Source organism: Mandrillus leucophaeus, unplaced genomic scaffold (genome assembly GCF_000951045.1).
Source record: "Mandrillus leucophaeus isolate KB7577 unplaced genomic scaffold, Mleu.le_1.0 Scaffold730, whole genome shotgun sequence".
Taxonomy (NCBI): domain Eukaryota; kingdom Metazoa; phylum Chordata; class Mammalia; order Primates; family Cercopithecidae; genus Mandrillus; species Mandrillus leucophaeus.
The window spans coordinates 1,835,641-1,860,285 of NW_012107920.1; the positions used below are offsets into that span (position 1 = coordinate 1,835,641).

At 36.8% G+C, this 24,645-nt stretch overlaps 1 protein-coding gene across 1 annotated transcript in view; it reads right to left on the reverse strand.

The window, feature by feature from the left end:
* The window catches only part of LOC105528762, a 163,179-nt gene that overhangs the window by 90,966 nt on the left and 47,568 nt on the right, over positions 1 to 24,645 (reverse strand). The window contains exon 4 of the mRNA XM_011965644.1: positions 1,529 to 1,639. Within this exon, the coding sequence (XP_011821034.1) occupies positions 1,529 to 1,639 (111 nt within the window). The remainder of the gene's footprint in view (positions 1 to 1,528; positions 1,640 to 24,645) is intronic.

A 24,645-nucleotide genomic window follows, 5' to 3' on the forward strand; every position in this document is an offset into this window, starting at 1 on the left:
TGACTCAGTCCAAGTCCAAAATCTTCAAAGGTAGGGAAGCTGACAAGGCAGCATTCAGTCTGTGGTCAAAGGCCCAAAAGCCCCTGGCAAACCACTAGAGTAAGTCCAAGAGTCCAAAGGCCAAAGAAGATGGAGTCTGATGTCTGAGGGCAGGAGGGATGGATGGAAGCGTCCATGACCAGGTACCAAGTCGAAAAGTATTTTATCTCTAGAGAAGTGGGTCAGCTTCCTTATAAAAAGCCAGAGGCCAGAAGAGGTTCAGTGATTGCCTGTAAATGTCAATGCTTAGGGAATGGTTCCAGCAGAATTATAAATAAATTAATATTTTTGTTTAACTCTTTATTTTAAATAATCAAGATGGTATCTAAGCTAGATACCTGATTGTTGGCCTTTTTCACATTTTCCTTCAAAATGATATCTTTCCTTATACTTTACATGAATGTAGTGAATGGTATTAAGTTTATTCTATTAATGAAGATTTCTATTTTGCTAAACCTAACTGATATTGTATTTTCAGTTTACTATACCTGTTAGAGGCGTCGAGGTCAGAAGGTTTGATATCTGTTTGTAAACAGTGTCAACTAGAGGCAGCTACCCTAGATGTCAGTCTTAAGTCCACAGCATATATGGTAAGGCTTCCTAATTGATATATCCACATACTATTACAAAGGGCTACTAGTACCATCTCATGCTGGGTCATGAGGCTAGTAATAAGAATACAAAGGAGAAAAAGATATGGCCTGAAAGCATCTCAAACTCTAGGAGTTCAACCATTTGGGGTAACTCTAACATTACAGGATTCATAGCTTTTGTGAAAAGAAAAAATTCCATGCACTTTCTGAACATGATATGCTAACCTAAAAATGAAATATGATCACAATTTTATGTATGCGGGGGTCATATTTTCAGGAACCAAAGGAGCTTGTAATTTAATGGTAACATTTTATGAATTCTTTGTAGAGGAACTGACCATCAGGTTATCACTTTTCTATGTAAATGTGAGTTTCTGTACACTGGGAGACACTTCCCATTCACAAGGAATATGTTCCAGATTGCTTTGAATCCAATGGTTATTTTACCAATGATGGATAAAAAGAAATATTTATTTCCACAACAAATTTCTGTCACCAACTGTCCACATTTCTCAACCAAATTCTCCCCTCGCAATGCTTTTAACAATTCTTCTAGCTGAATACAGACAAAAGTTGTTCTTTCTTAGAAGCTAACAATTTTTAATTAATTATCCAACTACCTTCTAGATCTAAATGTCTCTAAATCAGAATTGTTAAAATCTTCCCCTTCTAAAAAGAGTTTGGGGCCTTAGCTCAGAAGGTCCATGGTAGCCAGCAACAGTGAGTCAAAATGGCCCAAGACTCCCAGTGTGGTATCGAGTTAGATGTTCTCACAGGTAAACACACTTCTAAAATACACCAGAGAAATTTTTTTAACTCTCTATATAAACATTCAAGCAACAGAAAGCATGCTGTTACTTTAACAGAGGCAAGGAGGATTTTTATTAAAGCTTTACCGTTTGTGATTCCTCAGCACCCATCTGAAATCCATGCTCTGCTTGTATCTCAGGTGTTTCTGCTTGCATACTTGATGTTTTGCGGTACATTTTTCCCATTAAAGAAATATCCTTGAATAAGAAAAGGAAGCAAAGTGATGCAAATTTTTTAAATCATTGAGGCACATTATTCATTATACTAAAATGCTAGTCAATTCGGCTAGTAAATGAGAAATAGAGAAATATAAAGTAGTCAATAACACATGGTAAATAAATAAAAACAATAAAGGCAGGGTGTGGTGGCTCATGCCTGTAATCCCAGCACTTTGGGAGGCCGAGGTGGGTGGATCACCTGAGGTCAGGAATTGGAGACAAGCCTGACCAACATAGTAAAACCCCCATCTCTACTAAAAATACAAAATTAGCCAGGCATGGTGGCGCATGTCTGTAATCCCAGCTACTTGGGAGGCTGAGGCAGGAGAATCACTTGAACCCAGCAGGAAGAGGTTGCAGTGAGCTGAGATCATGCCATTGCACTACAGCCTAGACAACAAGAGGGAAACTGTTTAAAAAATAAATAAATAAATAAATAAATAAATAAATAAATATAAAATATTTTTATCTATGTTTTCAATTTCACAGCTTTTTGCTGGTCTCTATAAATATATTTTTAGATTTAACAAGATAGGTAATATTAAGTCAGATGCTATAAAATAATGCTATTAAGTCAGATTCTATAAAACATTGCATAAGAAAGATAAAATCAAAACTAAAATTTAATGCAACCAAGGGCAAGAAGGAATATGCTTAAAACCTCAGCGGATGGACTGTTAGTATCATTTTTACCACAGCTAGTGACAATTGCAATGATATACTCTCTACTCAGTTGAAATGGCAAGAAGATAGTACACTCCAATTACTAACAATGATCTAGGTATAAAGAGACCCAGGTTCTGTCCATCCAAACTGTAAAGCCACAAATCAGGCATCAACAGGCACATTATTTTGCTTTCCTTCCCCTCAGTCTTAATACTTTTTAAATAGGCATTCAATAACATGACTTTTTTTTGAAACAGACTTGCTCTGTCACCCATGCTGGAATGCAGTGGTGCAATCACAGCTCCCTATAACCTCAAACTTCTGGGCTCAAGCATTCCTCTCACCTCAGCCTCCTGAGTGGCATGGACTACAAGTGCATGCCACAACACTCAACTAATGTTTTTGCTTTTTTGTAGAGATGGGGTATCTCTACATTGCCCAGGCTGATCTTGACCTCATGGTCTTAAGGAATCCTTCCTCCTTGGCCTCCCAAAGTGCTGGGATTACACAGCCATGAGACACTGTGCCTGGCCTACATGAATTTTTAAGGTCCCTTTTTCTTCTACCCTTTTAGTAATGTCAACAGCAAGATTCAAACTCCCATTGTACCTTAAAACTCTTATTTTTCTACTTTTTATTTGCTTTATTAAAAGGATCTAATTCAGGCCATTGGTTTCTACTTCTGTCCTCTGGTTATAAATAACTATAAAACTGGACAAAATATTACAGCAACTATTTTAGGATTTGACAACAGGCAGTGCAGAACTGTGATGACAGAGAATGGAAACTAGGTAAGAGTTACAATTACCTGATTTCTGCCTGACACAATTTCCAGAACATGGCACGAAAAGGCAGAAACCAAACAGAGCCTAAGTATCTTACTAAATTGAAGAGACAGAAATCAGACGAGAGGAGGACAAAGGGGCTAGAATTTGTAAGGAACAGTGTGGAGATGAGGGCACTGCACAGACAAAGAGCTCCAGAAATCGGCATAGGGTCCTTGAGTCTTTGGCTGAAAGTCTGCCCATGCAATGGGGAAACCCATGAGGCTAGACAAAGAAACCTTGCCAGGGAAGAAAACAATTACCAAGGAGCTGTAAGCCACAATTCCCAGAGCCCATACAAGGTTGGGATTCATTAGGTCTCCCACCAGACATGCAAGATACATGGTACATTCATTATAAAGGCCAAAAGGATCATCCATTAGTAGTAATGCTAAATTAACCCTTGAGTAAAGACTTCTGTGGACGTTAACAATGCTTTAAAATAATTCTTGAAAAAAATCAAGCTGCTCTTCAAGTAACTTAACTGCCTATCATAACAAACTCTAACACTCTTTAAAGGAAGTCAATAAAAGCCAATGCAAAATTCATAATGTCCAACATACAATCAGAAGTTGCTGGTCACATGAAGAAGCACAAATATGTGATACATAACCAAAAAGAAAATCATACAAAAAGACCCAGAAATGACATACATTTTGGAATTAGCAAATAAGGATCTTAAACTTCTAATATAAATATTATAAGTGTTCAACATTAAATAAAAATGTAAGCAAAAAGAGGAGCAAACTTAAGAAACAGAATTAAATGTGACATCTATAGATAGAACATACATCATCTAAAATAAAATTCTCACTGAGTGGCATTAACAGAAGAGAAAGACATTGCAGAAGAAAATGTCAGTTAACCTGAAGCCTTATCAACAGTAACCATGCCAAATGAACCACAGAGCGAAAGAAAACGAAAATAAAATGAACAAATACTCAGTCAAACATATATTTAATTGGAGCTCCAGAAAGGGATATGGAGAGTGACTGAAAACATTCACACACAAATGGCCAAAAATTTTCCAAATATCATGACAACTACAAACCCCCTAAGTTCAATGACCTCTGAGCAGAAACACACAAAGAACACTGCCCAAAGTTCACTGTCATCAGAATAATAAAAACCAGTAATTCTAAAAAATATCTTTATTTGTAAATGAATATGATTACACATATACAGAAAATCATAAAGAATACAAAAAAACTTACTAGAGCTAATAAACTAATTCACTAAAGTTGTAGGGTACAGGGAAATTATATAAAAATAAGTTTTATTTCCAAACAATGAACAATCTACAAACAAAATTAAGAAAACAATTCCATTTAAAATGCCATAATATGTAACAAACCTGCACGTTATGCACATGTACCCTACAACTTAAAGTATAATAATGATAAATAAATTAAAAAAAAAAAAGAAAGAAAAAAAAAGAGAGAGAAACATAAAAAAAAATTAAAAAAATAAAAATAAAAAAATAAAATGCCATAAATGAGAATAAAATACTTAGAAATAAATTCAACCAAAAAAGCACAAAACTTGTATAAAATATTCCTGAAAGAAACTAAAGAAATCCTAAATGAAAGGAAAGGCATCCCATGTCCATGGATTAAAAGACTTAATATTGTTAAGATGGGAAGACTCCCCAAAGCTATCTACAGATTCTTTGCAATCCCTATCAAAAACCCAAGGGCCTTTTTTTCAAAACTAGAAAAACTGATCCTAAAAGTCAATGGAATTGAAAGTTCCCCTGAATAGGCAAAACAATCCTGAAAAGGAAAAATAAAACTGGAGGACTCACACTTACCTATTTCAAAATTTACTATCAAACTACAACAATCAAAACATGTGATACTAACATAAGGATAGACATCTAGATCAATGGAATAAATGTGAGAGTCCAAAAATAAACTCATCCAACCCATGGTCAATCAACTTTTGACAAAGGTGCCAAAAACAGTCAATGGGAAACAAATATACTCTTCAAATGGTGCTGGGGCAACTGGATATCAACATGCAAAAAAAATAAAGTTGGCCCCCTATCTCGTATGATATATAAAAATTAACTCAAAATGGGTCAAATACCTGAATGTAAGACCTATAAACTGTAAGATTCTTAGAAGAAAACATATGAATAAATCTTCATGACCTTGGATTTGGCAATAGCTTCTTAGATATAACAACAAAAACATAAGCAACCAAAGAAAAAATAGACAAATTGAATTTTACCAAATTTACGAGGACACTATGAAGAAAGTAAAAATGTAACCCATTGAATGGGAGAAAATATTTGTAAATCATTTGCCTGACAAGGGTCTAATATTAGGAATATATAAGAAAGTCTTAGAAGTCAACAAAAAGACCAAAAAAATTAAAAATGGGCAATGGACTCCTGGCTTTGAAGTTAATAATACTCTTTGGCAATAACACAAGCAGTTTTTAAAGCAGAAAAAAACAACAGAAAGAAGCTTCAAAGGAAATACCCTGATTATTCAGCTCAAGAATTTCACTCCCTCCCTCTTCCTACTAGTCGTAAGTGTCCTGGCCACCACTATCTCTGACCATGATCCTCTAACTAATCATTCTTTAGTGTCAACAACTTTGGCATTTCTCAATTAAGCATTTCCCAAACAAGAAAAGCAAGTTTTTTAGTCTCAGAGTCACTGTCATTAATATCACCATGTAACAGAAAATTGTCTAGTATTCTTTCCTTTGAAAGAATTTTGACACTAACATACAAGAAGAATATTCTGGAAGTCATAGCACTAATTCTCTGTTGTGAATTATAAAACTCTGTGAATTATTTGGCGAAAGTGAGGATATAATCACAGGAGATAGACAACAAATTTTCATTTCTATATAGTCAAAAAATGGGCAAAGTATTTTTGACATTTCTCCAAAGAAGATATACAAAAGCCAACAAGCACATGAAAAGATGACCAACACAAATAATTAGGGAAACGCAAATCAAAATCACAATGAGATACCACTTTATACTCACTAGGATGGCTACAATAAAAAAAAGAAAAAGAAAATAAGACTTTACTAGGATGCAGAGAAACTAGAATCCTTGTACGCTGCTACCAGGAATGTAAAATGGTGCAGCCACTGTGGAAAGGTTTGGAGGTTCCTCAAAAACTTGCATACTATTACCAATTGACCCAGCAATTTCCCTTTTAGGAATATGCCCAAAAAAACTGAAGGTAGGTATTTCAATAGATATTTGTACATCGATGCAGCACTATTCACAATAGCCAAAAGGTGGAAACAAGCCAAATGTCCACTCACGGATGAATGAATAAACAAAATTTGGTATATCCATACAATAGAATACCATTCAACCAACAAAAGTAATGAAGTACTGATGTATGCCATGATGTTGGATGAATCTTGAAAACATTATGATAATTGAAAGAAGCCAGACACCACAGGTCATAAATTGTATGATTCCATTTATATGAAACATCCAGAACAGGTAAATCTATAGAGAAAAAAGCCAAATTGTTGTTGCCAGGGCCTGAGGGGTATGGAGAATGGCGAATGACTGTTTAATGTGTATAGTGTATCCTTTTGGAAGGATGAAATGGTTTTGAAACTAAATGAAGGTGATGGCTGCTCAACATTGGAAATGTTGATGCCACCGAATTGTGTACTGTAAGATGGTTAATTTTACATTATGTGAATTCACCTCAGTGTAAAAAAAAGTAATTGGATATGATGAGCACTTGAAAATAGTAGGTACACAATAAATGTCATTTCCCTGCTCCTTAGACATTTTTAACTAATATAGCAGTAAAATTTATACGTGATAGTTACTACATTGCCCAACCCAACGACATAAGGATTTATTTTTGTTTGTCTATAGTCTAGTAAAGCCAGAGAAATAAACTTCACACTTGACATTTAAAAAAGACACGTAGGGAGGCGGAGGTTGCAGTGAGCCGAGATCTCTCGCCATTGCACTTCAGCCTGATAACAGAGCGAGACTCTGTCTCAAAAAAAAAAAAAAAAAAGACATGTAATGTAAAAAAATGTTTTATTGACAACAATAATTTTGTTAGTGTTGGATCTAAAGTTTAATAGCAAAGAAACACAAATGGATGTAGAGGTAACAGGTGAGAGTAAAAATAATGTGATTTATTCAACATTAGGAAATCCATTAATTTATAAGTCAAATGTACAAACATACAATGATCTTCATGGTACTCTCAAGTGAAAATCACATGGAAGGTGGAATGATAACGTGGTTGAGCACACATGCTCAGGTTTTGGTTTCAAATCTTGACTCGGTCACTTTAGGATATTCTCAAGCAAATTACTCAACCTCTCAATTTTGTAAAATGGGAATAATATTAGCACATACCTCATATGCTTATTATGAGGATTAAATGATATAATACATGCAAACAGAAAGTGTCTTATACATAATAATAGTTTTTGTTCATGTTAAAATAAAAAGCAAAATAAGGATCCCTATTGGCACCATCATAATTTGACATTATACTGGAAATTCTAGATATGAAACAGAAAAGAACATAATTATAAGAAATGAGCTAACCACATAACTGTTACTTGAAGAGGTACTACTATATACCTAAAATTCCCAGAATAATCTGTAGAGTTATTCAGACAGAAAATCAATTCACCAAAACCAAACTCAGAAATTTAGAAAATGAGACAAGGAACAAAATCCTAAAAGTAACAAAAATTATAAACTAGCAAAACAGTGCCTTAGGAAATGTGAGGAAAACAAAAAACAATTGACTGAGACATAAAAATCAACTTGAATCAGAAAATTTGGATGTTGGACTAAGAAAAAAAGATCAAAAAGAAAAATTTTAAGTAATACAATTAGTATTTTGTTTAACGTGCATTAATTCTGCCATTCTCCCTGAGTTATAAACTGTAACTAGTAGTTTATTTCTACATTCTCCACAAGTCTGCCAAAGTATTAAACAAAATTTTTTAACTCCACAAACAATTGAAAATGTATAAAGCTCTAAGCGGTCCAGCTTCACAATCCTGGATACATTTTTTTTAATGTGTTTCATAGAGCAGTTTCCACCTAAAGCATGTAACAGAATCCAAAATGTCCAAGCTGGAAGGACCTTGAAGGATCAATAAAACCCGAAGGACGCCCAAATTTCAGACACTGAAACCAAAGCTTTGAGGCTTAAAGGGTGCTGTTTAGTATTCAAAACAAACAGACCACATGGTCTTTCCCCTAAACTGCTTCAAGCAGATGGACAGCAACAGAAGCAGCAGTGTTCCTGTGCCCTGTTAGGCAGACCCAGTATTTTCTCAATCATCATTAAAAGAACGAGTAGAGACAGCAGCTGCCCTCTACTCTTCGTCATGCAATCCAGGTTCTCCCCAAATGACACTGGCCCAAATAGCATGGGCCAAAAGAGTGTTTCTAAAATATACCCTTTTATGATTTCATCAGCACTTAGTCAAGCTGCACTGCCTTTAGATAACTTACTGTAAAGTTCAAGGTTTAGAAAGAAGGAAAGAAAAGGCATTGTATGGCCCTAAACAATATTTGTCCACACAGGTTACTTTCTTGAAAAAATGTCCTGATCTGCGTTAACTTTCTCTTGCTTCCTGCAGGCAAAACCCTGATGGCGCTGGCCTGTGGAATCCTCCTTACAGGCACAAGAATGTATCAGGGCTGCTTGACATCCATTCTTACCCCTTGTGACTCTTTAAATCAAACATTTATATGACTGTTCGGGGTGACTGGACCCTGTATTCCATAGACCTCTTGGCTCTAAAAATGTGATTTGAAAAAGAAAAAAAAAAAAATGGAATTTGAACAGCCGCCATATAAATTTAAACATCAAAATTGCTATAGGCACTATCTATAACTAAATGTGTACAGAATCTTTTGCGCAAAGTCCTAATGGAACATAATCCATTACTTAAACCTGTTCAAAAACTACAGTAGTTCCAGAAACATAACATTATTGGGTTTCAAGTAAAATTTCTACTTTTTATAATATCACTTCTCTGATAGCTACCCTACAAAAGAAAACTACAGTGCTTTTAGAAAAAAAAAAAATGAGGCATTCATGAAAAGCTTGTTTAAATCAGGTCGTCCAAAACAGATGCAATGCAACCAGAACAAATATTTCCAGAATATGATAAAGCCTATGGTTGAGCAGTGCACCATTCTTTATTCCTTGACATTCATACTAGAAAAAACAACAAAAAAATCCAGACTTTTTGTTTCAGAAGGCTATGGAGAAATCTAAGTTAATATGCCTGATTCTAGGTTATAGCATCTGATATTTCAGGTACGACATCCCTTTGAATTACATACCAACTGTTGAGTGAGTTATGACGAGCTATGCAAGCAGCAGTGTGCCACAGCACTCCAGGGCTAGGAATCCAAGAGAAATATAAGTCAAGATTCTTTCCCTCAAGAAGTTTCAGTTAGTTAGAGAGATGAAAACAACAGACTAGGAATAATGTTTTTCAAAATGCAAAGCACTGAATTTAATCAAGCGTAATTATTATGCACAAGCTCCAAGTTCAATAGGAATCTAATTTCTTTAGAGAGATGAGGATAAGAGTATAAATATCAGAGAATGCACCAGTTTTAGTTACGCTAGTGAAAAATAAATGTGAAGAAGAGCTGGGTTCTGGGTCAAGGGATGGAGGGAGGGGAAATGCAGTTCTTATCACATATTTTAATATAAGACCACATGAAAATAATTATGCATCTATATCAATGATTTTTGAAAGTTCATATGCCTCTTTTGTTTATTTAGTCAACAGTATTCCATAAAACTAAAATTCCCAAGACACAAACTGAGTGTATTAGTCTGTTTTCACATTCCTATAAAGAACTGCCTGAGACTGGGTAATTTGTAGAGGTTTAATTGACTCACAGTTCTGCATGGCTGGGGAGCCCTCAGGAAACTTACAATCATGGTGGAAGGTGAAGCAGGCACCTTCTTCACAAGGCAGCAGGACAGTGTGAGCACACAGGAAAAAAATAAATTGATAAAACCATCAGATCTCATAAGAATTCACTCACTATCATAAACAGAATGAGGGAACCACCCCCAAAATCCAATCACTTCCCTTCCTCAACACATAGGGATTACTGGACACTCCCTCGACATGTGAGATTACAATTGAAGATGAGATTTGGGTGGAGATACAGAGCCAAATCATATCACTGAGGAAGGATGAAAACATATTTGTTATGTCTTCCCAAATGACGCTACATCTCAAAAACACTGTTTTTGCTGTTCCTGAATCAAATAATAAATTCTATTAATTTTCTTAAATGTTTTCTACTGTAAAACCATTCAAAAATGTTAACTAATACTAACTAATATAAAATTCAACAAATTAATATGTGTTCACCTATCCTGATGTTCAACAAAAACATTTGTAGTACCACTTGCAGATCTTATTTCAAAAAGGCTCTAGTAACCATTGTCCAAGATGATCCCCAATGATTCCCACCTCCTGAATGGTCACCTCCTCAATGAATATGACAGACCTGTGTAATCAATAAGATATAGCAGAAATTACAGTGTGTGGCTATTTCAAAAAAATATATATGGCAACTTCCGCATTGCCCTCTCTAGATGACTTGTTCTAGGGGAAGTCATCTGCCGTGTGATAACAACACTTAAGCAGTCCTATGGGGAGGTCTGCTGCCAACAACCAGCACCAAATTGCCAGTCTTATGACTGAGACATCCTGGGAGCAGATCCCTCAGTCTCAATCAACTCTTCAAATGACAGCAGCCCCAGACAAGATCTTGACACAACCCCACAGGTTAGAATTACATAGATAAGTTGCTCCTAGATTCCCTACCCACAAAATCTGTGTGAAATAAATGTTCATTGTTTCAAGCTGCTAAATTTTGGGGTGATTTGTTCCACAGAAATAAATAACTTTAAAAAGGCTCTAAAACTCTAGCTCTTCAGATATTTCATGGCATTTCCTAAAGAACCTAAAATCTCAAAATCTCATAATTTTTATTATTTAGATATGTGTTTCTTATTATTACCTATTATTGTGTAATTGTTCTTAGCCTTCTTAAAAGATATCTATTGCTTTACAAAACCCATTAAAAAGTGAGGTAGTTTGGCTCAGCACAGTGGCTCACACCTGTAATCCCAGCACTTTGGGAGGCTGAGGCAGGCAGATCACTCGAGGTCAGGAGTTCAAGACCTGTCTGGCCAACATGGTGAAACCCCGTCTCTACTAAAAATACAAAAATTAGTTGTGCATGATGGTGGACGCCTGTAATCTCAGCTACTCGGAAGGCTGAGGCACCAGAATTGCCCGAACCTGGGAGGTGGAGGTTGCAGTGAGCCAAGATTACGCCACTGCACTATAGCCTGGACAACAGAAGGAGGCTCAAAAAAAAAAAAAAAAAAGTGAGGTAGTTTGTACTAGAGCCTTAGGAAAAACGCAAAGTACATGTGTTAACAAAACATACTGTGTAATACTTAATATGCCCTCCTTTGTCCCACATAATTATCCCAAATATCAGGAAATATATTTAATCATTTCACTATATTGTCAGTAACTTTGAAAGACACATTCCATGTATCATTGCTACAGTATTTGTGAAAAATATGGAATTACAGAAAATTAAAGAGCTTTCTAGAGGCAGGACTTGTCATAAGCCCACACCAAGAACATAGTTCTTTGTCCTATTATTAAACAAAGCCAACGAGAGAAACTCTGTAAGTCCCCTAACAAACAGAAATCTATATTTAATAACATCTAACCTATGTTTGTATTTTAGAGAATACATATACCTTCCCTAATTAAGATGAAGAGTGATTGATTCATATCACCTGTGAAAGAGCATTAATAATCTGTCATCAGTTATCTCTTCTCCATACTAAATTCCATCTCTTCCAAATTTTTCTCATATGGATCTGGGAGAGGAAATGATAAATTTTCAGAAGAATCCATAAGAATATTCTCTTAAGCCTCCTAATCTCACAGAGGATTTAATAACATAAATAAATACTTCAATAATAAAATTCAGAGCCTCAAGAGTAAGCATATTTTTGTTTACATCATTCAACAAATATTTATTTATAGAGTGACTACTAAGTCCAAGGAATTATATGAGGTGATGTGAAGGATAAAAAAGCAAAAGATAAATAATCTTGCTTCCAGATTGTTTATGGTCTTATAAAACAAATTCAGCATTCATTTGATCCAGCCTACTAAAAATAGAAAGACAAAAGTCTATTATGATCACTTAGGTAGTCACAGCCTAGATGAACATATATATTGATGTGTAGATAAATAACAATAATGCATGTCATAAGAGAAGCACAAAGTAAACTTGTACCAAGGAGTTGGGGCAAGGGGGGGAATATCATATTTAGAATAGAAGGCAGCACTTCCTTAAAATACTTCTTAAGAGAGAAGTAGAAAGTAAATGTGTCCAGTGGATACAAAGAGCACTGCAAGTAGAGAAACACTCCTTAGATTGATTTTCAGATCTTTTCTCTTCCCCTGAGGCAGGTGCACATGTGCCACTTACTGTACTCAAACAGGGTTAGGATGGAAAGCATCTTCACATTGGCTCCCTCACTCCTCATCCCCAGCTGTACTTCCAAGGGGTAGTGATGAGCCCTGTGGTTGTGTGCTTATTTGGTGCTCTAACATGGTTTTGCTCACAGCCAGATTCTACATCAAAAGGGAAATTAATCCATTAATTTCATTTATATGAAGCTGTGGAAACATTTACCACATTATTCACTTCTTTCATTTCCCTTCTCTCACTTTTCAAGAAAGACAATCTTTGGGCAGAAGCAATGAGATTATTCAAGTTATCAAGGTATTCAGTCAAGGTTTTCAGTTGGAAGCATCAGAAACAGACTCTTATTATGTAGGAGGTATGGAAAGGCTGTCTGGATTAACAGAATCAGTGAGGAAAGAACCAAAGAAGTCATAGAACCAAGAAGCAAGAGACACCACAACAGTCTTTTAGCAATAATAAACTTTCCAAGATTCCTCATGACTCAGTCACCTGGAATGAGTCCTTATCATCCCTTTCATAAACAGACATGGTGTGTTCAGGAAATTTTAAAATTCAGTGGATGGCTGGTGTGGTAAATTTTGTATTAACGGCCTCAATTTTTCACCTCTCACTCTATCCACACCTTTTGCCATGTGACTTTGCAGTTTTTTTTCCGTCAAGAAGCAAAGTTTATTTTCCTGCCTTCTGACTCTGGATGTAACCATGTGTCTCTGGATTTATTCATTTTATTGCTTTAGCCAGTAAAATGGGCCAAAAGTAATGATGCACCAATTCCTACCCTAGGACTCAACAGCTTGCAGGTTGCTCTCTTGAACTTCTTCTGTTACTATGAGAAGTGCATGCCTAGTCAATTCACTAGTTCCAGGGGGATAAAAGTGCATGGAGGTCCCTGGTCTCGATGTGCCACATGGAACAGAGCTGACCAAGCTAAAGTCTCCAGCCAGAATAAAACCCAGCCTAGATTAGCTGACTCCAGCCAATCCACAAAGGTGAGAGCTATAATAATATTGTTTGGTACTAAGCCCTTAGTTTTGAGAGTTTGTTACATAGCATTAACCGACTGATACAACTGGTGAATAAATTAGAAGGAAAAAGAAAAAAAAACAATGCTAGTAAGGTCAAATTATGAAGAACCCTCTATGCTATCCGTAGTTTGGAATTAGACTATATCCTGCAGTCAGGAGGTATCCAGCCAAAAAAAATTGTTTTTAAGAGGAAATCTCACACTGTCACCAGGGCTGGTATACAGTGGCACGATCTCAGCTTGCTGCAACCTCTGCCTCCCAGATTCAAGCAATTCTCCTGCCTCAGCCTCCCAAGTAGCTAGGACCACAGGCGCGTGCCACCATGCCCGGCTAATTTTTGTATTTTTAGTAGAGATGGGGTTTCACTATGTTGGCCAGGCTGGTCTCAAACTCCTGACCTTGTGATCTGCCTGCCTCGGCCTCCCAAAGTGCAGGGATTACAGGCGTGAGCCACCGCGCCCAGCCCTAGCCAAATTTTAAAGTAAATTAATACTAGTGTCTGGTGAATAAACTTCAGTGGGGGTAAAAACTGAAAGTTGGTCCTGAAGACACTGTAAGGATCCAAGTGAAGGCTGATAAGAGCCTAACTTAAAGCACAGACAGTGGAAATAAGAATATCTTCTTATAAACACCCCTTATTCTCATTCTTCATCTTTTAAAGGTATTCTTACAGATCAAAGGAAAATATTAATAAAAATAACCCTAACGTTTTTGAAATATAGGGAGCCCTGTCTTGAGTCTAACTGGGATTTGAACATGTTTAGGCATGTCTGACAAAGTCTGATGGGACAGACTTTTCAAAATCTCATTTGCATGAGTAATGGAGAGTCACTTGGGAAAACATCCCAACCAATGAAGAAGTTAAGCTTGATGAGCAGAACCCCATACGAAAACCTTGGTCTTCTGGGAAAGGATGTGGTTCTGTCTCTCTGATGTGTCTCCAGTTCCACCCCATGACATTCACTTCTGATTCATAATATTAATGTGCTGGACAGGGGGTGGGAAAACAGAAAATGAGTATGTGGGTACTATAAGTGAAATACGAAAGAACCAATTAACTTAAAACTGTCCCACTAAGACATGAAGAGGAGTCCTCCTCCCCCAGCCTAATCTCCCTGTCCCAAGCAGGGCTGACTTACCCAGTAGAGTCAGTAGGTACAGTGCCTAGGGCCTGTGATATTTTAAGGACCCACAAAAATGTTTTATTTTTTATTTCTTTTAAAATCAAAAGAAAACAGCGTGGTTTATAAAAGTAAAAAATTAGATGTAATAAATGTCCAATAATGGAGGATGAGTTAAAAAATAAAAATAAAAAATCAGAAGAAAAATACATATAGTAATAATAAATATATAATAATAAAATCAGCCTGGATAATATTTACTTTTATACCAACATAGTCATAAATTTTTTTTTTCAGTATTTTTATGGTAAAAAGTGCCCCCAAAGGCAAAAGTGCCTGAGGCCCACCAAAGTCAAAATGCATCCCTGGTCCCAGCCCACAGTGTAACTTTGGAACCCTGAGAGCCCTGAATTGTTGTGGACATTACCAGGACAGGGTTGGGTAATTGTCTTTCCCCTACTTATCCCCTCAAAGGATATGGGTAATATGTTACAAAAAGGGGATAAATTTCACAGATTGAGCAAACAGGTTTTGAGGGTATCTTTCCTTACTTCCCATCCCTTTCTCTCCTAAAGGAGTTCATGGGCAGTTTGACAAAAGAGCCACCCTCTGAGAGAAGCAAGGAATCTCCTCAGTGGCCTGACCAGGCACTCTCCCTGCATTGCTCCAGGAAACTGCTATGACACTGGAAAACTAAGAATATTAAAACTATACTTTACATCCATGGCTTTCATTTTTTTTTCTTTTTCTTTTTTTTTTTTTTTTTTTTTTTTTTTTTTTGAGACAGAGTCTCACTATGTTGCTCAGGCTGGTCTCAAACTTCTGGGCTCAAGTGATCCCTGCACTTCAGCCACCCAGAGTGCTGGGATTACGGTATAAGCCACTGAGCCTGGCCACTTTCACCTTTTATAAGTGGTAGGACCTATCTGTCAAGTAAACTCATACTTGGAGGCCCAGTGTATAAAGTAGATCGATGGGGAATGTTGCAATCAGGTGAAGGCCGATGGAGGCTGCTGGAAGGACCACAGCCTACCCACTCATTCCTGCCCTCACCCCTCCATAGGACCCAAGGTCTCTCTGAAACACTGGAAATCACTGCTTTTGCAAGTTGCAGTATAATATAGATGGATGATCTAAAATCAAATTTACACTTAGAATCATTTCATGTGTTGTTTAGTGATCCTATATTCGTTTAGCTCCTATAGGGTAAACTCTGTATTTTGGAGGTAGAAGACAGGAAAGAAGTAATGCTAAATCAAGGCTCTGGCATGTGCATGAGAGGACAAGCTTGATTTAGCTGCTTTAAGGTCAGTTTCAGTTCCTGGTGCAGCCCTGGAGTTTGAGTATCTCATCACAAAGAGTGTGATTCTGGTCTTAAGGAGAGGTACAGTCCCTAAATATTAACTAGCCAGTTCATCACAAGCTCAGCTAGGCCCTGCTGAACTTGCCTGCGTTCATCTCACATAGCCCTTTTTCTTCAAGATGCTGAAGGTTAATTTTGCTAATTCATCATTTTTTTTCCTTCAACTTTTATTTTAAGTTCATGGGTACATGGGCAGGACGTGCAGGTTTGTTATATAGGTAAACGTGCCATGGTGGTTTGTTGCACAGATCATCTTATCACCTAGGTATTAAGCCCAGCACCCATTAGCTGTTCTTCTTGGTGCTCTCCCTCCCCCCATACCCACTGACCAGCCCCACTGTGTGTTGTTCTCCCTCAGTGTGTCTCTGTGTTCTCATCATTCAGCTCCCACTTATCAGTGACAACATGTGGTGTTTGGTTTTCTGTTCCTGCGTTAGTTTGTTGAGGATAAAGGCTTTCAACTCCATCCATGTCCCTGCAAAGGAGATGATCTCATTCTTTTTATCGCTGTATAGTATTCCACGGTGTACATATACCACATTTTCTTTATTCAGTCTATCATTGGTGGGCATTTGGGTTGATTCCGTGTCTTTGCTATTGTGAATAGTGCTGCAATGAACATTTTCATGCATGTATCTTTATGGTAGAATGATTTATATTCTTTTGGGGATATATCCCGTAATAGGATTGCTAGGTCAAATGGTATTTCTGCCTCAAGGTCTTTGAGGAATTGCCACCCTGTCTTCCACAATGGTTGAACTAATTTACACTCCCACCAACAGTATAAAAGCATTGCTTTTTCTCCACAACCTCTCCAGCATCTGTTGTTTTTTGACTTTTTAATAATAGCCATTCTAACTGGCATAAGATGGTATCTCATTGTGGTTCTGATTTTCATTTCTCTAATAATCAGTAATGTTGAACTCTTTTCCACATGTTTGCTGGTCACAAATATGTCTTCTTTTGAGAAGTGTCTGTTCATGTCCTTCACTCACTTTTTAATGGGGTTGTTTGTTTTTTTCTTGTAAATTTAAGTTCCTGGCAAGCTCTGGATATTCGACTTTCGTCAATGGACAGATTGCAAAAATTTTCTCCAATTTTGTAGGTTATCTGTTCACTCTGATTATAGTTTCTTTTGCTGTGGAATAGCTGTTTAGTTTAATTAGACCCCATTTGTCAATGTTTGCTTTTGTTGCAATTGCTTTTGGCATTTTCATCATGAAATCTTTGCCCATACCTATGTCCTGATGGTATTGCCTAGATTTTCTTCGAGGGTCTTTGTAGCTTCTCTATTTAGATAAATATATTTATCAATTTATGTTTTATCATAAATATTTATCTTTAGAGTATAATAATTCAAGGGTGGTATTTGGCCATAATTCTTGCTTTTCCAGTCTTTGTGTCAAAATCTCTGGGCCTGCTACACTGGACAAGCAAGTAGTTTGACAGCTGGGGGAACGAGCGCTGTAGGTGGCAGTAACTGTAATGCATGTGCTAAGAGCAGCCAAAATAACTCCCTCTCAGTATTCCCAAACCCATTCCCAGGGTATTAAAATCATGCACTTAGTATCAATTTAAAAATAATGGAAGGAACAAATTGATAAATGGGAAAGCATAATCTTCAGATTAACATAAATTGATTATGAAACCTAACATCATCCCTTATGCATTAGAAAACAACATTTTTCAAAGATTCAAATACCTGACTTGGCCATATTCTGGGAGTGCTATTATTTAAAATAATTTGAATTTTGTCTGGATATCAAGTACATATTTTCTCTTAAAAACGTGAGATTAAATTAAAAAGGAGAAAAATTTATCCCTGAGCTGCTTACCCCTGGAGTGATAATTCTGTCAGTTCTAACTTCTATTTTCTTAAGGCTACATTTAATATATTTTCTATAAAGAAATGATTTCTAAAAAGCATTGTATTAGTCCTTTCTCACATTGCTATAAAGAAATACCTGAGACTAGGTAATTTATAAGAAAAGAGGTTTAATTGGCTCACGGTTCTGCAAGCTGTACAGGAAGCATAGTGGCATCTGCTTTTGGGGAGGCTTCAGGAAGCTTCCAATCATGGCAGAAAGCAAAGGGGGAACACCCACACCATATTCCAAAAGCAGGAGCAAGAGCGTGAAGGGTTAGGTGCTACATATTTTTAATTTTTTTTCATTATTTTTAAAATTTTTGTGGGTACATAGGTATATATATTTATGGGGCAATGGGAAATAACCACATCATGGAAAATGGGGTATCCATCCCCTCAAGCATTTATCCTTTGAGTTACAAACTACTCATTTTTAAATAACCAGATCTCACAATAACTCACTCGCTATCTCAAAGACAGTACCACGCGGGGTGGTGCTAAACCATTCATGAGAAAACCACCGCCATGATCCAGTCCCCTCACAACAGGCCCCACCTTCAGTATTGGGGATTACATTTCAATATGAGATTTGGGCATGAACACACATGCAAACCATATTAAGCATCTATAGAAACAATTTTCTTAGACAAGCTTTAACTATAAGAAGACATTGCTTTAAACAAACACTCTTCTAATTGGGGACAAATATATAAAAGGAAGTTTACTTTGGACATGACTCGATAGACAGTAAGAACCTCAAAATGTATTCTACAAGATGGTTATTTATTCTTGTGACCGACTATTGTAATGCATGTAGTTAAGTTGCCAGTGTATAAATACATTAAAAAGGTGTACCTTAAAAACAACAAACATGAGTACGTTGACAAGAGAATGTCTTGCAAATATTTTATTATTTTATCAACAACTCTTTAAGAAATGTAACTACATTTTACTAAAATGAAAACCCAGAAGCAAAACAAGTCATATTATAAGACCTCAGAAAGATTTAGGAATTGGAGGCAGCTAATTTCAAAACTGATAGTGCAAGTGGACTGAAAACAGCCTCCCTAGATCCACCTCCACGCAGTCCAGTAACATCTCTCCCACACCACAGCAGAAGACAGCAAGGGTCAAACATAAAACACGCTAGCAGGAATGAATACTTTGAGGCAAAGTAAGAAGATAAAATTGAAAATATCCTCTCAGAAAAGAAGAGGAGGGAACAAAAAGGAAAATAGGAGAGATATATAAAAATAAGACAATCAGTCCACACCCCCAACATCCAAATAACAGAAGTTATAGAAAGTAGGAATTGAGAAAACAAAGGGGAAAATATTTTAAAAGGAAATTTCCCAGAATTGAAGGATGTTGGAATGAAAGGGCCACTCTGGACCCATCACAAATAAACGAAAAAGGAGCCACATCATGTCATGTCATATATATTTCCCATGTACCCTTTGTTGGTAGAGTTAGTAAATTAAGAAAGAGAAAGATATGGAACCCAATCAACAGAAGAAGGCAAAGGCCAGGGCCACTGCTAAACAGCAAGCCCAGAGGGCCATTAATCCTGATTATACTAGGAGATCAAAGGGTTCCAAGAGGAATGTCTCAAAAAAAAAAAAAAAGAATAGGAGAGATTACCTGGCATGTCTGAATATTTTAAGAAGACATTTACACGTGTATAAAGAGTTTAGGGATAACTTAGTGATGTACACATAGAAAATTATTTCATGAAAAAAATAAAGCTTGCAATCATGAACTGTAGGAAAAAGCAGCTACTTGAGAAAGGAAATGTTACCTGTGGTATCTACCTAAATGTAATATTGCAGATATCAAAAATTATACTTAGCTACTATTGGGAAGCTAGGAAAGTGCATGTGCCATGGGTAGAGGTGGTTGCTAGTAAAAGCAATAAATCATTATATTCCATAATAGGAATCAACAAATCTTCTCTAATGGGGGAGGAGGGGAGTCAGAAACTAGTATCATTAAGATATGATTTAGAATATAAAGGCATATATAAGATGAAATAACTAAAAGGCTGGAAAGTGGTTGTCTTTAGGGAGTACAAATGAGAGGTGTGAAAAGGTTTGACAAGGAACTGCTTTAATAAGCCTAGTTGTACTATATGATTTTTTTAACCTATGTTCATGTATTACTTTGATCAAAATAAAAGTTAAAATATAACAAAAAATAAAGCACTAAAATAATAACAGCAACAACAAAAATTAAATCTACTTCTTGCATCTTCCATCTCTCTCTCTGTCTGCTAGATCATTCCTCTCATCATATAAACATTCATTTAAAAGAAAATCCCTATATAACCTCTTTCAGCTGTAGTCCAATTTCTTTCTATCACAGCCAGTCTTACTGTAAATTATTCTCTGATCAGGTGTTCACCGTACCTCTTCAAACTGTTGCAATGGATTAAGGTAAACCATACAAAATTGCTGATCTGATCATTTTTTACCTATAAAAACAGCAATTTCATATGGTTCAACCTAATAGTTTACTGTCATTTCAACCACCTAATGCTGAGTCCATCACCTGAATACTTGCTGTCCTGTTTAACCATACCCTGCTCTCCAGCCTCACTGCCCTGCCTGAATTCAGACATACTTCCTTTCCTTCTGGATTAAGGCTGCAGCTCCTGACTCCTCTGCCCACCAGTCCATGTGATCACTGCCTCCAGAATGATCTGTCAAAGACTTTAGTTGTATCACATCACTTTGCTGCTTCAAATCCTCCAATGGCAGCCCAGTGCCATCAGAATCAAACCTAAACTCTTTTCCATGGCCACATGTTGACCACTGCCTGCCTCTCCAGCTTCATCTCCCTCTAGACTCTGCATCCCACCCTGGCTTTGCCCCATTTGTGCCCTCTAAACTTTTTTTATTTTTAGAGTCAGGGTCTCGCTATGTTGCCAGGGCTGGAGTGCGGTGGCTACTCACAGGAGCAATCACAGCACACTGCAGCCTCAAACTCCTGGCCTCAAGCATCTGCCAGCCTCAAGCCTCCCAAGTAGCTGGGACTACAGGTGTGCACCACAGTGCCTGGCACCTTCTGTACCTGAGACACACTAAACAACTTATATGCAGAAATGTTCCTTTTATTTTCATACATTACAATGTACATATGGGAGATTAAATATCTCTAATATGTGGCACCTTGAAGGTACTTGATAAATATTTATGAAAGGAAAATTCATTGTTTTCATTAATGATCCAAAAATGAATCATGGATGAAAACATATATGTGTGTGTGTGTGCGTGTGTGTGTGTATGTGTGTGTGTGTATATATATATATCATATACAGTACATATATTCAGTTTCTTCTAAGAGCCAAGTGGAAGTTCAAAAGCCTGACTATGGTTATTTAAATATTCAAATGGATAGTGACAGGAATCTAAGAACAACATATGAATTGTGTTGACAGAGAAGAATTAGAAAAAGAAAAAGAAAAGGAGCAGGGAAAGGGGGGGCCAAGGGGGTATGGGAAATAGCTTCACTTCAATTTTATAATGTAACAACTAAGAAAAGGAAATTCACAAACACTACAATTAATTTGTGTGCAGGAAATTGTTCTCCACTGTCTAAAAAGTGATGAAATGAAGTCCTTATAGTTAGCCTTAAATAATGTATGTACCAAGTATTAATACTTCTATATGTTTTCTGGTGAAGAACTGCATCATTAAGTTTCAAAAGCTGCCCAACCAGTTCTCAAACTAGCATCCTATCCAACAAATGTTTAGTTAGGTTTGGAGTTTTGTTTAAACTGACAGTTGTGGTTCAAAAGCCCCCAGGGTCAGCGTTATAGTTTGCATTGTAAGTAACCAAATTGCCCAAAGGTATTCTGTGGTTCTACGGCTGTTATTTTTTATTCTGATTTGCAAAGGATCCAGTTAATAGCGCTATACTAAGAATATGGATTATTCAAATGCAAAAATATTTTTACAGTATCTCTGAGTCAATTTATAAGAAAAAACTAAACAAGCTGTTATTCTTCACCTATCCACTGTGCAGTCATCCAAAGACCTGACCTCACGGATCTAGCAGAGACAAGAAGCAGGATGTAAGCAAAAAAGGTTTTAGAGGAGGCAAAAGAGATGTTAGCAAAGGCCGGTGCAGAGGAAGCTCACACACTTTCCCATAGGAAAGCTTTGAGGCCCTCCCTTGGAGGCTATTTACTTTTACTTTACAAACAATGTAGCCAAGCTTATTTATCTAGTTTCTAAGCCCAGGGCAGAATAGAATAAGATATTAGGATGAGAGCTGTGGGAGAAGGGGCACTTACAGCAAACCAAAATACTGACTGCAAAAGGGAGCCCACTGTCGGCCTAATGAGGAGAAAGAAACAAAAATTATAAAAAAAGAAACAAAAGAATTCAAAACACAGCTGAAAGCAGGGTGTGGGGGCAAAGGCTTCACTCACCCAGTGAGATCTTGGGCCATCACTGTATCACAGTAGAGCATAGAGGATCCACATCTAAAATGGTGCCCTTTGTCCTCAAGGAAAAGATCAACTTAGCGCCTCTGCAGGGGCACACCTGTGCCAGGTAATGGAAATGCAAGAAGGAACAAGCAACACCTGCTTTCACAAAGGGGAACGAGCATAGCAGATTTTAGAAAGTGTTTCTTCTGAAAGACTAAGCATAAAAGAAAGCTTACTTGTCCTTAAAATACTAAATCGCTAATTATCAAGAAAAGTCAGTATCTAAAGATGACTCATTTGTTAAGGATAGCAGTTACAATGTAATTAAAAATCTATTTGAAATATATATGGGATTGTAGGACCTAAACTCCATAAGGGTTTCAAATAACTGTTTGACAATATATAACATCAAAGAATACAGGAGTAATAGGGTATCTAGAGTTTGGTCTCTGCTTCACCACCAACTATACATGGCCTTGGCAAATGAGTTACTTCCCGGAGACTCCATCTCCTCATCTGTCAAATGAAGAGGCTAAAGAGATAGTTGTGAAATATCCACCAATGTTTCCCTCCAACTCACACACCCAATATTTTCCCTTTACCCACATAGACCACTGAGGGACCATGGCCTCAGGTAAAAGGCACTACTGCAGAACATAAAATGACAGACAAGAGCCTCTTTCTGGCTTTCAGGTTTCAAAAACCTGGGAACCAGGTAGAATGGAAAGAATAAATGACAAGTGATTTGGGAGAAAACAAAATGAGTTTGAGTAACATTTCCTTTCTCTGCAGTTAGAAATGAATTACATTCCTGGCCCAGAGGAAGTTGGCAGGTAGGTGAAGAAAACATAAATGTTGTGGGGTTCCTGGGCTAGGGGCTTATACCCAGCTCCCCAGGGCTAAGCCCAAAGGAAACAAAAGAAGATGCATTTGTGGGAAGGAAGAACAGAAAAGACCTGGGACTTCGTCTCATGGAGACTCCAGGAAGTAGTAAGATCCCAGAGAAGAAATAGCCCTGCGGAATGTCAAGGCAGGTGGAGCATTATATCGTCTCACAGAATTTAGCAGGCCCTAGACTAGCCTGAGAACAGCAAAATGATTTCTGTGCAGCCAAGAGTAGAGGGAGATTGGAACAGGGGCAATTTAGAAGAGACCTGTGTGGACTACCAATGTTGGGAAGACCTAAGTGGACCATCAGATAGAAGTATGGATGTCTCAACAGAGGTGTCCAGCATGGCGTGTGATCTTAAGAAACTCTATATATCCTGGGGCGTGGGGAGGTGTGAATCTCCAAATTGTAGATAAATAAACATGATTCTTGCACATCTCTGTTTGCAAACGAAGATTCAAACCCACTACATGCTGAGACAGACTCTACAGCTATAAAATCAAAAGGTCAAGCCACAGAATAACAAGAAACAATCTATTAATAACTTCATGATAATGAATGTGGGAAAACATGAATAAAAAGAATATCTAGAAATACACGAGTCACAAAACTGATCGTTGGAATTAACATCCTGAATAAATTAGTAATTATTAAAGAAACCAAGATTATTTTTTATAATCTCTTTACCCAAGACACAAGCCCAGACAATATTACAGGTGAAAATTACCAAACTTTTAAGGAAAATATAATCCCTCTCTTGTACAAACTGTTTCTGGAGAACAGAAAAAGAAATCAGACATCCAACATATGAGGATAGTACAACTTTGATAACCAATGTGGACAAATGCAGTAGAAGAAAAAAAAGAATACTCAATCTCACCTATGAAGACAAATGCAAAAACTCTAATAGAAATCATTAGTGTATAGAAACATACTGTAACCTAGAACATTTTTCCCAGAATCCAAGGATAGTTCAGATTAACTAGTAGGTCACAATAACAGATTAAAGAGAAAAAGTATTCAACAAATTTCAACACTTATTCATGATAAAAATTCTTAGCAAGCTGAGAAAGGAAGTGAACCTAATAATGAATATCTATCATAAGCTATAGTGAACAACATACTTAGTGGTAAAATTCTAGAAGTCTTTGGTTTAAAGTCAAGGATAAAACAAGAACTCCTACTATCACCACTTTCATTAAACACCAACCATATTAAACAAGAAATTCCACAAGTTCAACATATTTAAACCAATATGGT